Source organism: Acanthopagrus latus, chromosome 24, assembly GCF_904848185.1.
Source record: "Acanthopagrus latus isolate v.2019 chromosome 24, fAcaLat1.1, whole genome shotgun sequence".
In the NCBI taxonomy this organism is placed as follows: Eukaryota; Metazoa; Chordata; class Actinopteri; order Spariformes; family Sparidae; genus Acanthopagrus; species Acanthopagrus latus.
In genome coordinates, this window is record NC_051062.1 from 2,672,895 (window position 1) to 2,689,636 (window position 16,742).

Genomic DNA, 16,742 nt, shown 5'->3' on the forward strand with positions numbered 1-16,742 from the left:
CTGTTTTATAGCGTCAACAAGTGCCGCTCAATCTGGCCCTGATTTCTTTTTTTCAGCAATGTGACAGCGGAAATAGCATGCGGAACTTTACTTTTAACCGGTTTTCCACCGATCATCTAACTAGGGACACCAGTCACGCTTCTCATGTCAACAATGTCAAGCTCCCCGGAGTAGAAACGTGCACTTCTGGTATTTTCTTTCAGACTAACACATTTTAACTCCATTTAGGTGTTCAGTATATATATTTTCAAAGAAATACAACGTTCGTAAGTGAATGAAATGAGAGCAAAGCAAAGTTATATATATAAAAAAAAATATTTACAGTAAAAACGTAAAGTAAATTGCAGGGTTTGCTAACGTTAGCCATGTAAGCTAGCCTACATATGATGTCATACACGTGGGGCCGAAAAAAGAATGAGCAAAGAGAGATAATAAACAGCTAGAGAGTGACTTCTCTCTTATGGATATGCATATTCAAACCGCGGCATTATAAAACGCAAGTGATAAACACCCACGTAAGAAATATGTCGTTTTATTTGAAAGCTAATGCGACTCACTTCCGCTAGAAGTGTAGCTAACTTGATAACATTACACGCCGACGACACCGGGGGAGCAGCAGTACGACTACTTGTCTGTGTAATACATTAGATTTAATCGAATATAAATCCCACTAATCTTTACTAACATGGTGGGGAAGATCAAACACGTCCGTCAGAAGATCCACCAGGAGGCAGTGAAGCTTGACAGGCCGGGCAGCCTCACACAGTCCCCCGGCACTGCGCTCCCTCAGAGTTTGCTGAAGCCTCCTGTGCTGGGACTGCACACAATAAGTCCCCCACTTCTGGAAAAGGAAAAGCACGACTCCTCGAATAATGTCAAACAGGTCTGTATGAAGAACTTGGGGAATAAACAACGCAAGGGCATGCGATGCTGGATGTATATTAGTCAAGTGGGCAGGGGGATTGGAGGGAGCCATTCCGTTATTTTACTCTGTGAAAGTAGAGCTTTATTTTGACGTCCTGCTTCTTTTTAGATGAGACTTAAGAAGGTGGATGAAATCAGAAACTGTAGTACCCGATCTGGAGAAATTCATATATGGTGTGTTTACCTGTGCTTATTTGCTTCCAATCTAAAACCTGTCAGGCTGCAGCAGAGAGCTCCTTCCCCAGTGGGATCTTTGCTGGCACTAAAATCACTCCAGAGGCCCTGGTACAGACACTGAAGTTTGAGGAACCTCCAGATGTACCCATACCTGCTCAGAAAGGTAAGACTTGCTCCAGTTTGTGTCATAGTCCTCCTTTACCGTGACTGATGCTTAACATACTTAGAGTTGTGCAATTGTGCTGTGACTGTTCCAGGGGGACACAAAGATAGACGGACACTCTTAATGGACATTATGGTTAATCACATCTGCCATACAAATAAACCAAAGATACGCACGGATGAGAAATAAACAAAATGCAAATTGAAGGTAGACATTTTCTATTTTCTGTATAAGTACACAATGGTATTATCTCATCATTTCTTTATGCTGAAAGATTTTTATGCTTTATCTTGCAACACAAAGTGGACACCACACCACACAGACCACTAGGCTGCTGTAGAGTGCCTGGCCTTGTTGATCGCAGTGGTGTGGTGCAGGGGCAGATAACTCTACAGCAGGTTGTGGCACGTCTGCTCTCCATTCTCAACAGGTGCCTTTTGCATCAGCTGCATTTCACACTGACAGCGCTTAAGTACTGGTTAAAGACCAGACGCCAATTATGCCAGGTCTTTTTTCTTCAGCATGATGCTGATGTGGGCCTGGGCCTTGGCCTCCTGTTGAGGATGTGCAGACAGAAGTTGCTCTGATGCAGCTCGGAATCGCAGTTCCTGATCTGACTTGCAAGTTTCAGAGTGGTAAAAAGTCTTGCATCTCTGCCTTTGCCAGAGTTTGAAGGTGAGCTTGATGGCCTCACTTCTTGTCTTGATAGTCTGCAAGCAGCCGAGTGTTGATCTCTTTCAGAGAGTTCAGTTTATCCAACAAGATGCTGATCTGCTTCTGGAGCAATTCTGTGATCTCACTGGTTAACTGTAGCTCCTTCTTCCGCTCTGTGAGTACAGGGTCTTTTGCCCGTGTCTTTAACCTCCACACACACCATTAGCTGGCTGTACTAAACCCTCTCCTGAAGAAAGCTCTCAGCAGTGTCTTTCACTTGCTCCAGGGCAATTACTTCTCGACGTCGGTCATACTGCTGATGGAGAAACACAGAGGTTGGTTGGCCGGCCCGCCAATGGAGAAACACTGTTAGGTGTCGGCTGGACCGCCAGCAGAGAAACACTGGCAGATGTTGGCTGGACTACCAAAGGAGAAATACAGGGGTTGGTTGGCCAGGCTGCCGACTGGGAACCATTGCCAGGTGTTGGTCGGGCTGCCGCCAACGAACCACTGGCAAGTGCTGGCCAGGCGGAGGCAGTGGCTGGTGGTAAGGTGATTTGGACCCTGGACCAAAGGAATTTACTTGAGGCTAGGAAACTGGGGTTGAGGCTGAGGCTTGGGCTAGTAGCCGGGCTGAGGCTGGGGCATGGGATTGGGCTTATGCTGGTAGCCAGGCTGAAGCTTATGCATGGGCTTGGGCTGGGCAGTGGGTTAGCAGCGAAGACGAGTCCCAGGGCAGAGGTGAGGAACAGCAGATCAGGTAGCCGGATGTCTGGGAGCCAGGTTGGGGGCGTCACTTTCTTGAGGGGGCACCTTGTAAGCTAGGTGGGTTCCCAAAAACAGAGACACCTGAAGATTGGCAGCCCCTGAAGTTGACAGGAGGCAAGCCGGCTGATAGCTAGAAAAGTCTGGAACTGACGAGAGGCAACCAGGCTGATGGCTAGCAGCTACATGGGAATCAGTGCCCTGACGATTGTCAAATAAAAACTTTCTGTGCATCTCCACTGCGGAAATCAGAATCAGAATTCCTTTATTGTCCCACAAAGGGGGAAATTTCTTTGCCACAGCAGCCAAAGGACAGTAATATTACAAAAGGCAGCAACAATAGTAAAGAATAAACAATATATTAAAATAAAAAGGTAAGAAATAGAATAGACTAGTATATACATAAACATAATATTGTAATATTGCAGCACATACTCCAAGTACATATTTGCCAACAATATGCTACAAACACTGACGAACATGGAAGTCTGCGTCATCATTTCCAAAAACCTCAGTTTCTGCCGTAACCCTAACACTGAAAACAGGGTTTCTGAATTTATTCACCCAGGAATTAGTTTTCTAAAAGCTAATTGTCTAATGTGTACCAAGTGCCACAATGCAGACATAAAGCTTGGTTTTGAGAAGTAGATACTTGTGTATGTGTGGACAGGTGCGTTAGTGTAATTGTCTGTATATTCTTTTCCTTGCAATGTTATGATTTTGAGAGTGTTCTCGCAGGAAACGATGCAGTATGCGTGCTGATCAAACGTGAGCACACTGCAAAATGAGTATGTGCTTACAATTGATAAGTAGAGTGTAACTGGGACACAGTCAAGGATCGTCTTGTTGCATTGCATTCCCTGTCCACTAGATGGTGTGTCAGACTTACAATTGTTCTCCTGCTACAGCAGCTCCACAGCAGAGCACAGATGAGGATTTTGGGGGATTTCTGTGGCTCTAATTAAGGCTGCTGGAACATCTCCTTCAGCTTTGGGCCAGCAGCTTAAAACAGCTGGCACAGAAATGTGTGACACAATGAGATAATCAACGGGATGGAGTGCAGTGGTAGCATCTCTGTGACTGCTGATGTGTCTGAAGAAGGGAATGATGGATATGGGCATAGTTGCAAAGCACGCTGTGCTGCACAAAGCCTCACCAGACAACGGCCCGCTTCTATTTATAGAGCAGGCGTGGTATAAATTTAGCTCATGCTTGAAATCAAGATTTAGCTGCATCAGTGTTTCCCTGCTTCTACTGAAAGACACTGAGGCTGGTGCTGTCTCTGATAAGTACGCTCGTTTAATCATTTATCACCTAAAAGCACTAAAAGCACTGATCTTGAAGCATGTTTGAGGAAAATAATCCATCTCACTGAACACGATTTCTGTAGTGCTGCAATTCACAGTCATTTCCATCATCAGTTAATCTGCTAATTATTGTTCAAAAAAACATAAGACGATGATGAATATATGCCCGCTCCTATTGCACGCTGACTGAAAATGAGTCTGTGGATGCATTTTAGCATTCACAAGCGTCCAAACATTTCCAGTAAATCTAAAAGATGTAATTAGAGCCTGACGGACACTGGACTTCTTGGTGCAGAATCCAAAATTAAGAAGTGAAAAAGTCAGATATTGATACATCAACCAATATCTTATATACACAGAATATAACATACAGAAATTCACTTTTTTTGCAAATGACTGGTCAAGTGTGGTTATCAAACACTCGTGACAAAGATATGTAACAGAGGCAGGATATTTTAACAGTTTAACAATAAATTTAATGTTTTAAAATGACTTCAGTGCTCGGAAACATTACATCTTACTGGGAACGATTTCTGCATTTTATTTTGTAAAAAACAAATGTTAACATATCTGCACATATGAGACAAAATGTACACAGATACCTATTTATTTGCGATAGGCCATTGTCAGCCAATAATATCTGTCGGGCTCTAGATGTGATTGTTTCCATAATTTACAACACAATTATATTGATGGAAATATTCTGCTGTGTTGAAGTCTGTATTTGTTGGTGTTTAGTCTTTTAAGCATGAACCTGCTGTCTAACAGCACGATACACTTCTATAACCTTAACAGCAAATCTTATTTGGTTCTACCACTATTATAGTAAATTACTTAAGTTGTTAGAAATGAGAGAGATCATATTTATTAATGAACTGTAATTTTTACTACACCTGGATACACCCTGCCAAGGCTTACAAGACAAAAAAAAAACCTTTAAAGAGCTTTAAAACAAGATATTTGGTACAGCCTCACATATAGGTGATTTAAGAGACTTTGTGGCATTCTGCAACGTTGTCATATTTTGAATTTAAATTTGTGTCTGAACAAAAAAGTCTGTCTGTTTCTACAGGAGCATTTGACCTGAAATCATCATTAAACTGAATGAATATGGACTTTTAATATGATAACAAAATGAGCAAAACAACTAGACCAGACTTGTGCAAATAATATTCTGTTCACCGTATATTATCATACTCTTTTATTGTTATGTTGTTTTTGTAATGGTACATTTCAGTACATAAGCATAAAGACAATTTGCTCACTCCAGCAGCTGCCTCGGGGTCTTTCTCGTTCTCTGCTGACTTTCCTAAAATTACCCACAAATGGGGTGGAACAGGTCCCCGTATTTGGCAATTTCAGGGCCATGGATTATGCTAATGATCAAGTCTTATGTTTGCACACCTCCCTGTGAACAGGTGGCAGAAATGAGGATGAAACGAGCTATATACAAGCTTGTGCTATTGAGAGAGTGTAGTGAATCCGACCCGTGCAAGCAAAGCTGACAGGACAACATCAGAGAGATTTAGATTTAGACTTATACAAATATGTTGTTGCATGAGGCCCAGTGTTTCTCAATGTGGAATCATCACCATGAGAGTAGGATTAAACTCTCCAGGGTTAGGGCTCAGTTTCTCAGAGACAGCCAGTATAGTACTAAACAAAACTGCACCGATGGAGTGAAGTCCATTTTCTCAGAGATGGTATTTTTGATAAAGGCCAGTATGTGTTGTCCTTAGCCGTTAGTGTAAAGTCCTGACTGTGGAGGTTAATCTGAGATCCCCCTCGGCCTTGTGACAAAGTGCTCTGTCTGCAGTCTAATTAGAGGTATCATATCACTATCAGACCCTGGAGGGAAGACCCCGGATCCTCTTTATTTTCAGGTCAGCTCCCTACAGACCACCCGCCTTCCCACTTCCCTCCTCTCTTCTTCCTCGTCCTCTGCCCTTCACATCTGCACACTACCCTCCCATCTCTCAATCCTCTCAACTCCTGCATGTGCATCAGTTGTTAGCCTGAACACTGAAGAATCACTATCATTTCAGCTATATTATATAATGTTAATCTGTCAGCATTCCTATGTTGTTTCTATGTGCTGTGCGTTTTTTTTTTTTGTTTTTTCTTTTGCTGTCTCTGTTATTTTTTTCCTGTTTGGTTTTAGGCTGATGGGCAAATTTGCCTGTGCAGAGCTGTCATGTTTACTTGCATCTTTATAACGCGACTGCATGCACCGGAGCACCAGAGCATGCAATGGAAGTAATAGTTATCTGCGTGTGAAAGTCAGTGATGCTGTGAAGATGAAAATGGTTTCTGGGTGAGAAACCAGATAGTTGTACAAGGTCCTTTGGTTCAGGGTGGTGGATCTGTCACATAAAAACATACAGCCTGGAGTGAAATGTAGAAACTGTAAATTGAAATACATTACTCCAGTAGCTTGGGTGCAAAAAATTCTGTAAAATAACAGAAATCGTGTAAAAAAAAAAAAATAGTGATTTTCCATAATTAAATTGTGTTTTTTTTTTAATCTGTAGTTTTACATTAGATCTTGATTTTTGTTTTTTGATGTTTAAATAGGAATATTAACACGTGTACAAACAATCAAGTTACTTCTGAAAATGGTTGAGCACTGCAAAAGTAGTGCTGTTATTAGTTTGGTTTCTTATATAATGTTAGAACATAGTAAATGTTATAGAATGATATACTACCCATGGGACACCCACCTCACTAATGGTAAAGGCTACAAACCAGTACGAAATGACACAAACCAATAAAAGTCTGAACATTACATTACAAACACTAACTAGAAGTAACACTGGGATTTTAATTCATAAAACAGTAAAATTTACAAACCACTCAGCACAATGCATGATGGGAAAAGAAGGCCAGAGAGCAATAGAGTCCAAGGTGGAATCAAACGGTGTCTTCACTGGAAATTAGTTTGTGATATTTGTGTTGTGAAAAACTAATAATACAAGAATCTTTCTCAATTAACAAAGAAATCCATGTAAAATTACAGAACCAATACCTCAATTTTATCTATTGTTATATATATGAATTAACTTTTAACGGTCATATTGGCAAATCTTGCTCATTTGACCATGAAGACACAGAGGCAGACACAGTGCTTGTTACTGGCTAGCAGAACTGTGGCTTCACACCTCCTTGAAACAGAAAGCCATGACATTTACACCTCACTGGGAAACAAGTAGTGCCTTGATATTTCTTTGTCAAAGCAATGGATCCTTCTGTGAGGTCCATGGTGATACATTACTCTTAAATTATTGGATGTGTCAGAGCTTAAGTATAACAGCACCAACAGCATTTTTGTGTTACAGGCGCGTTATGTTAAACAGACAGTAGAATGTGTATTTAGTTTCTAATCCTTGCTGCCCAATCATTCTAATTCATCCTGTCTTTTCTCTGTCTTCGTTTTCTTTTCTCCTTTAAATCGGCACAAACAGCGTGGACTGTTTGGATTGCGTCATTCCCGGGTCTCACTTGTGTGATCTCGTAATGTGTGTCCGCTGTTGCTGGGTGCGAACAACTTAGCAATTTGACGACAGGTCATGTATTATTGCCAAGACACTGGGGCCTTTTAAAACCTGTAATTTTTATTTTCTAACTGGCTTCTGTCTTCTCAGCCGCTCTGACTTATTTATTTCTCACATTTCTGTCTACCAATCTTTTTATCTTTGAAGTCTCAAAACTCCAAAACCCCCTCTCTGCCCACCTCCACCTTTCCCATCCAAGCTGTCAGCCCAGCTCAGAAGGTGCAGGAAGGTGTGGAGTCTGAGCAGGATGTACAGTCTGGGTGGATGTGGGCTGGGGAGGTGAGGAGGTAGTTTCCAGCCAGCCGTAATCACAGCTATCCATTTCATCTAACAGCGGGAAGACGATGCCCCCAATGGGATTGGAGTGGTGGTAAACCCCCCCCCCCCCCAAAAAAAAAAAAAAAAAACACAAAGAGACACCCCCACCCACTCATGAGAGATTAGATTTCTCAGCCTCTACCCGCATTTGTAGTCAGCAGCAGATGCCTATCTTTGCCTGTTCTCTTAGTGCAAACAGCAGCAGAAACACTTCTGTTGTTTAGCTGTGGTGACAGATAAAGGCCTGCCAGGATCTCTGGAGTGTGTAGACTGAGAGATAATGTGCCTGTCTGAACAGCATCCACTGACACACCAGCAGATGGAATATGTACACAGAACACTTCACACACGTAATACAGCTCCCAGTGTGGGGATTTTGATTCAATATTTGCCCAAATATTGTTTCAACCTTGGAAGGTGAAGCTCATTAGAGGGAAATGTAGTTCTTAACAAACCTGGGTGTTTCATGTCTTTTTCTGGTTTACACTTTAGTTTTCATTTTACTCACCAACTTCATCTTTTAAAGCTGAGGACATGATGAGTCCACTAGGCAGACATAGTTTGACTCCAGGCATTATGGTTCAAGAGATGGTTATGTGCCACTTTGTTCAAGATTGTCGTATCTCAAGAAATACTGGATGGATTGCCATGACATTTTGTACAGACATTCATAGTCCCCAGAGGGTAAAGCCTGCTGATTAGGGGTCAGTTTATGAGTTTATTCAACACATGTACTACTGTCATGTAGCAAGGCAGCTAGTCTTTAAAACGTTGAGGAAATATTTAGGTGTATAAATACTGTATATGGAGATTTGGCCTATACATGTTCTGGTATTATTTTAAGGCCATACTACCTAGATCTAAATCAAACTATATATTTTTAAGGTACTTCAAAATGTTTATTTCTTTTGTAGGATCCAATTGAAAAATATTTTTTTGAAAATTTTGGACAGTTGGCATGGAAGTGGGGACATGACCAAAAGTGGCAAAGGCGATGGAGCCAGATCTACTTATCTCCATTTTAACGCAACAAAGTCTGAACATTTAATTATAATTGTTATGTTGTATCAACAGTGTGATGCGTTATAGTTATTATGGGCACCACTGTACATCCAATATTTAAATTTTACATTAGCACCTCAGATATCTGTTAGAAATTCAGGATCAGCTGATTATCTGAATCCTTTTAGACAAGAATGAGCTCATTTCTTGCTTACTACAAACTGAAATGTAATCTGTAGAACACAAATTATAATATACATTATTTTAGCTATTGCCGCAGTCCTCATGGCTGTTGTTGGGTTAAATGGGATCAATAGGCCAGCACACTACTGCTGCTGCTGCTGCTGCTGCTGCTGCTGCTGGGACAGGACTCATCACACCCTGCTGTGCTCATTGAAATGACATGTGACCTATCTGTTGCCTCTGACTCCTGAACTCCGCAGAGCTGAAGCTCACACAAATCAATGTTTTGAAACAAGGTCAGGCACCACATTGCATCATCTGGTTTACATAGCATTCAATAATGAGAATAATGAAGCGTGTGAAGCACCCCAAAACAGATCTTTGTTTGGAATGCAGCAATTCTGGGTCCATTTTGATGGTTGGTAAATTGTTGTGTATGTGGTTACATTCATAACCAGCTGATGCAACGTCATGTTAGGATATTTAGAGGGCAGAAGCACAATAAATATCAGATTTGACATAAAATATCAGATAAACAGGTATAGTAATGATGAATTTAGTTGTTGCTTCATTCTTTTTTGTTTTTTAGATCTTATCTGCCTCTTTTCATGAATAAAACTGCATATGCTCATGGACAACCTTTAATTAATATATAATAAGCAGATAAACTGCGTCTGCCAAATCCACCATATCAGAGGTGACCCTGATTTGCCAATATTTTGTTTTGAACAAAAAGGCCAATATTGACTCAATATACATCAGCAACCAATTTATCATCCAAACTGTCTGGATGTCTGTCATCACCCTCAGGCCAATCATAGACGTTCAAGTGTTCAAGGTCTTTACTGCATTGATGATTACAGTCACTGCCTCCAGGCCTCTGTTATACTCAAGTGTACTACTGTGCTCCATTCAGGGAAGGGCTCATTCATCCTCTCTCTGTTCGAACACACACTTGGAGCCGATGGTTGGAGTTAGAGTTCTGTTTCATGATCGTACCATTCATTTTCAAATATCGGCAGCGGCTCTTTATTTACTTTGACAGGCAGGAAGAGGATCACCTGTCTAATTGATTTCCTAATAGCTTTTAGTTTTAAACCTTCCTGTTTTCTGATCTGCTGCTTTATGCTGTTGACTTCAGTATTATGCACATGTTCACAAACAAATCCAACCAGTCGAAGAACAGAGCCATGTCATACTCACCACTCAGTCAGTGCAGCATAACATAATGCTCCAAAGCAGGTCAAGCCTTCCAACAGCTCACTGAGCATACACCTTTATGAAAAGCTTTTAATTTGAAGCATCTGCAGGAAATCTTGAATTAAAGTCAGTATGGAACTAGCTTCATTTGTGCACGTCGGCCATTGTTTGACAACTGACTTGCATTTGAGAACATACCATATTATTATTATTAATACAGTGTATTTTTTTACCTAATCTCTGGGGCGGAAAAATTAAGCAAACCTAACCTGCCTTCTCTTGACAACTGTGTGATATTTGATCATTCTAATCATCTTAACTTTACAATGACAATCCACAATATTCTTACTTGTTGGTTTGCCGACATATTAAGCAAAAAGCAATCGTTGTTATGCTCTCTGCATTATTATTTTGATGTGCACCTTCTCATAGGAAAATATGCTCTACTTAATAATACAGTAATCTGAACCACCTGCTGTTCCGCATTAAGGTAGGCTAAAAGCATAACTTCCTGTGTAGTGTAGTGGAATATTTGATGATCCTCTCATGTGTTTTTGAATGTAAAAGCTGCCCAGTGGAAACACCGGTGGCCTTATTTACACAGTGCTTAGTCAAGGGTTGACATTTCTTTCCTTCACTTGCCTCACTTGTAGTTTCCTATTTATGTCACTGCACGGAGAGAACAAACAGGGACAAAACAGAGGAAGGGATACAGTCTGAAAAAATACTGCGATGCGTTGAGAGCAGATAATGGAAACGCCCGAGCACTGATGTTGCTCTTGGCGTGGTTGTTTTCCCCTTTTCCTCATTATCTGTGAGCCTTTCTTTTCCACTCTCAGCTTTTCTGTCTGTGTGCTTTGTGACATCTCGACACCAGCCATGTGGTTTTACATGCTCTGTCAGTAGTAACCTTGTCTACTGCGCTGAAGAGTAATATCACTTACCCCATGTCACTAAAATCCAGAAGTCAGTAGTTTATACTCTACACTGCCAGATTAAAGCTTCCATCCGGGTATAGAGCAGAATGTTACTGAAGTAATTTGACTGTATCTCACTCTCTTACTCTTTCTCTAGCACACACACACACACACACACACACACACACACACACACACACACACACACACACACACACACTGTCAGAGTATATCGATGCCACCCCAGCTTCTCTGTCCGGACCACAGGGGACCTCAAGGTGGCTTTGCTGATAAAATTACAATTAAAAACTTTCCCACGCAGCCTCAGGATGTTCTTCCCACAAAGAGGGGGACGTAAATAGGACTGTTGCAACTGACTCTATCTTCAATTTGTGCACTTTCTTTTACATTTTTCTTCCACTGAAATTAAAAAAAAAGATCTGATTATTATTAATGATATAAATAATTGAATGTTTTCGTTATAAATCCCATTAAATAATGTGACAAATGACTAGTTGCAGTCTGGATCTATTCTTGTGTGGTGGCCTCTGTATTGCACAGGAATTGGTTAATCCCTATTTATATGTTGCACAACACATTTTTGCAAACAGTACACTAAACACATTCACAAAAACACAACAAAACATTGTTTTATGTTGCTGTTACTTGTAAAATGTCTTATTTTGTGAAACGTAAAAAAAAAAAAAGTCACTGCATCACAGCCAACATCTGGCCAAAGAGTGAGACAGATAACCTGGCTTACCTAATCATTTAGACATATATTAATACAGGTTAATGATAACAGCTGTGTTGTGTCATTAAATGTTTAAAATGGTTGAATCAGTGAAAATGTAACAGACGAAAGAAAGTTGTTGCCTTGAGTAAGTTTTAGACTACAGAAAGTTAACTTCATCCATCTGTTTTTATTCATTCGGTGAATAAGAAAAGGTCCTTTTTTGTGCAGAAATGCTGAAAGCAAATGACACAGTCTTGTCAGAAGTCTTTTGAATTATGACACCAGATCAAGTACAAAATGACGTAGATGAAGATTGAAAAACTAGTGCCTAAAGAAATCCTCACTCGATGTCCAGTTTTTTTCAAAGCTTCTCGAGTCTTTAGCAGCAGATACGATGTGCTCGGTTGTCATACAGATGGACCTGTTGACATGTGAGCTCGCTAGCTTTTAGAATTTCAAACTTCTCGTAAGGACTTTTCATGCATGTATACTCGAAAGTGAAGCACCATCCATATTTTCTCCTCAGATCTCATTTGCAATAAAAGGTGTTGAAAATCAGAAGCCTGCTGCTGTGCTAAACAGAGCTCAGCGTGTGTTGTCATCCAGCCTTCCCTCTCTCACTGCTCTCACCCAGGGAGAGGGTGGAGAGGGTGGGGAGGGTGGGGAGGGTGGAGGCTGGCTCTAGCTTGCAGCCAAGTCTGTCCCTCGCCACCTTTGATGTATCTTTAACACATTTATGAATTTGCCTCTTTTCATGTTTAATTAGTACACTTCTCCCTCTGCTGAGTGAAGCCTAGATGAGTTTGATGTGTGCTGTCACGTAACTCTCTCTCTCTCGCTCTGTCTCTCTCTGTGTGTGTGTGTGTGTGTGTGTGTGTGTGTCTGTGTTTTTTTACAGGCCCAGAAGAGAAGAAAGTCAAGTCAAAGAAAGAGAAGATGAAGGAGAGGAGGGAGAGATGGCTCAACAGTGAGTTTGTGCAGCGCTCAGCATTTAAGTGGGACTGACACGGGTCAGAACACAGTTTTGACATTATTCATTTTTACAAAATCACCCCTGAATATATGGTACCATCCTCTCTTCTAGCAGTGGAAGTGGGATGTAAATCTTTTAATTCAACATATTTAAATTACATCTTGGACGAGCAAATCATAACCATCTGGGCATCTGTGAATTCTCCCTTATTAATGTTTAACAGGTTTTGTTTATTCACGTTTTATTTATGATTTGTTGCAAACCAGTTTATTATTACTAAGTCCTACATACACCAGCCTGCCGCCACAAATGCTCACCAGAGCACTAAACGTGCCACTGAAAGTAGTCCCCAACAAATTTCCTATATTGATAAAAAAATATATATATATATACAGCCAACTATTCGATATTTTTCTATCGTCTCTGAGCTTTGGGCTTTCTGGCTGGAGGCCCATCTTTGAGTCAGTCTGTGCTTATAACTCCTCTCCCCAACATCATGGCTGCCGCCATCATCTCCCATAATTGCGATCAGGCCTGTAACCGTACCCTTCTGCTGAGCCAATCAATTCCTGGGTAACACAACACATATCCTGTTCAGGCGTATAATTAGGTGCTAATGGCCGTGCGACTCAATCCTGCTGAAACCCAAGAGCGGCTCCATAGCTGACAGCTTTCAGGAATTAGAAGAAAATTAGAATGAAATATCAGCTCTGTTCGGATCATGGACAAGGGGTCGGGACGGTACAGTACGACCAGTGGAGATGTTTACGGGCTCAGGCCAGTGTTTGAGGCTGGGGACTACTACTATTTCTCTCTGCCAGGCTGCTGCTCTCAGGATACGGGCATTTTCTGAGTCCTGTGTACTGTTGGTCAAGGCTCATTGATATATGACTATTATTATAGTCGACTGTTGGTGTAAGATGTGTGGAGTGTGTGTGTGTGTTTCCAGCCTGATGAAAGGCTGCGTTCATGAGCTTGGTAGTAAAACACCAGCATCAGACTGTAAAATGTCCCTGGTCTCAGCAGACCTTTAAACTGTTCCACGCTTCACACTGACATTTTACTGTAAATGGAGCTGTGTGCAGCAGATGGAGACCTCTCACCCTCAACTGCCGCTCAGTCCTGCTTCGCTTCTAATTGTTGTGCTGAGCTTGGATGTAACTCTCCCTCTCGCTCCTCGCTTCCTCTCAGAGATCAGCTCCATCAAACAGGCCAAAGAGCAGCAGGCGGCCGAGGCCCGGAGGCAGGCCACGCCCGTGGTGGGAGACATGAGGCCGCTGGCCGACGCCCTGCCGGAGCTCTCTCAGCTCATCGCCCCCGCAGCCACAGCTCCCACTGCTCGCCGCAAAAGCAGGAAGAACAAAGTGTAAGTGCCGAGGTGCCCGCTGCGCCGGGCATCAGGTGTCCATTTTAAGCGCGGCGCTCCGTAATTCTCACATTTCCTTTGTTCTTGAGAAGATTAGATGTGAGTTAAAGACAGCTGCGATGGCGTCAGGACGAGCAGACGGACTGACGCGGCTCAATCTGTCGACTGTTGTCACGCTGTTAGTAATACACAAACAGAGACTGAAATAATAGGTATTAGAATATAACCGCTGTGATGTTGTCAGTGGCTTCCTTGTCACTACTATTCCTTGTGCACCTCACAACAGAGATAAGAAAGGTGAGATGTCTTACTCCTCTGCTGCTTCAGCTATCAGCTACTGAAAAAAACCCAATGTGTCTAATTCAGAATGTCGTTTATTAACAGTTACAAACTAGACTAAAGTCTTCTGTATGTAGTATGATATGCTGTTCAGTGTAAAAGGAAACAATAGCAGTACAGTTATTTATATACAAATACACATAAACACGTAGTGCATCTATTGAATTTGCGTCAGGCTGAATGGAAGCAGCAGCAACAAGAAGATGGTGATGATAACATGTTTTGCATCTTCATATGGAAAGTTTGCCAGCAGGTAAACACTGTCCATCCATCGACTGTGTGCGAGCACCGAGCATCGTTGTTCTAAACACTGTTCGCCTCTCATCAGCTGTGGTCCTGTGCTCAGTCGGATCGGAACACCGTCCAGTCTGACGGCGTGATCCGAGATATTGTGCTGGAGAAAGGTCTCTGTAAAGATGTTAAAATCAGGCCGGAACAAGAGCTGCTACATACAGTTTCACTGACAGAGATGAATGAAGTTGTGTTGAATTGATAGTCTGAGTTAACAGAGAGGCAAAGTTGTGGCGACCTTTATTCGGCGAAACGGTACAGGTTGTGTTTACGCCTGCCTGAGATCTGATTCCACTGAGAGTGAGATAAAGTCTGTTTTCTGGTTTACTTTGTGTCCTACCTTCCCTGTGGGGACTCTGGCAGGCAGAAGGGGCCCTGAGAGTGGAAAAGATAGATTAGATTTAAAGAATGGAGTCTAAATAGTTACATTGTCATGAGAACATGACTTCCCCCCCCCCCCGTGTCTATGGATAGTGATCAGACTGTTGTATGGCTCGTGTCCACACTCTTGTGTCCTGTCAGAATGAGTCATTTGAAATCCTCTTCAGGAAGATGGATTAGCCTCACTGTCACAGCTCAAACAGGACTCAGGGTAATGTGGCAGGTCAGAAGTTCAGGCAGCTGAACCTGATCTGGTCTCTGAATGTGTGAGGCCAAAATGCAGATTCAGGTCTCATCAGCATCCCACTGAAAATAACCTTAAATGCAGGACTGTACTGCGTTCTGTTGTAGTGGTCAGTGTTAACATGTCCTTTTCCTTCGTCCTGCCTCTCTTCTTCAGGCCGGTGAAGAGACCTGAGCCAACAGACTTCAGTCAGATGAAACAGTCGCAGAAACGCAAACTCCTGTAAGCAGCTTTTCACGTTGTTCCTTCTTTGACATTAGGTTCCATCATCCTGCACATTTAGCAGTAAAGTGTTGCTAACTTTATCTGAACATGTATGTGTTTGACCCTTCTCCATAGGGAAACTGAGAGCAGCCGGTTCAGTGACGCGGTGAAGACCCTCTCCGCGAAAATGAACCCTCTGGCTGATATCGGCGAGCAGCTGCGGAAGAGGATGAGGCAGGAAGAAGAGCAAGGTCCCAGCTAACAGCCGCTTACAGCTCAACTCTGTGAGACTGAGGTAACTCTACAGACGTTTACCGACAGATCCCAGACCACGACTGGATTTTGTGAGGGGCGACCCGACCTGGTACATCCCTAGGGTTTAAAGGAAGAGCCTGACACCCCGTCCCATCTCACCCACTGACTAAAGGATGCTGCTCCCACACAAACGCGAGTCGCATCAAGTGTAATATTTGTCCCCGCTGACTGTAATGGATATCCTTCAGTTTTATTATCCACATTTTCCTCTTCGGTAATAAATCACTGTACATTTAACAATCAGCTGTTTTGTGTTTTCCCTTTTTTAAATGTCTGTTTTCAGCCGCATCGGTATGCGCAACATTTAATAATCAAATCGTGCCCGTACAAACAAATCTGCCTTGTTTTTATCAACACCTCCGCACAGCTCCCACTCGTCTATTTTCAGTATCTTCTCATTTCGCTCTATTCAGAATAAGATCGGCTCCCAACACCGAGTGACTCATCAGCGATAACCATAGCAACTCCACCGATCCATGTAAATGAACATCTTGTCGGGAAACACTGAGCGGCAAGCTGAATGAAAATATTGTCAAACTGTCATCAGCGAGCAGATCGACATGTGACGGGAGAGAAGTGGAAATCACTCCACCAACACTGAGCGTGTGTGTGTGTGTGTGTGTGTGAACGCGGCCTCATCTCGGCGTGTTACAGTGGCCAAACCTCCTCCCACACAGTTCAGCCGTAGTATCGAACTGAGTATCTGGAACATCAATAACTTTTTCTCTTATG

The 16,742-nt window shown here is 42.2% G+C and overlaps 1 protein-coding gene across 1 annotated transcript; it reads left to right on the forward strand.

Moving 5' to 3' along the window:
- Positions 1-121: 121 nt before the first annotated feature.
- fam207a (family with sequence similarity 207 member A) lies at positions 122-16,253 on the forward strand. Its single transcript, XM_037091839.1, has 6 exons — positions 122-883; positions 1,144-1,264; positions 12,796-12,864; positions 14,062-14,236; positions 15,648-15,713; positions 15,831-16,253. The coding sequence occupies exons 1-6, from the start codon at positions 686-688 to the stop codon at positions 15,955-15,957; spliced, it is 756 nt and encodes a 251-aa protein (XP_036947734.1). The 5' UTR covers positions 122-685; the 3' UTR covers positions 15,958-16,253.
- Positions 16,254-16,742: the final 489 nt, after the last annotated feature.

What these genes read in the sequence shown, in the direction of transcription:
- fam207a (XM_037091839.1), top strand. Translation starts at nt 686, where the DNA reads ATGGTGGGGAAGATCAAACACGTCCGTCAGAAGATCCACCAGGAGGCA. An exon ending in GAGGGAGAGATGGCTCAACA is followed by an intron (nt 12,865 to 14,061) that starts GTGAGTTTGTGC and finishes GCTTCCTCTCAG; the next exon opens with AGATCAGCTCCATCAAACAG. An exon ending in TCGCAGAAACGCAAACTCCT is followed by an intron (nt 15,714 to 15,830) that starts GTAAGCAGCTTT and finishes CCTTCTCCATAG; the next exon opens with GGAAACTGAGAGCAGCCGGT.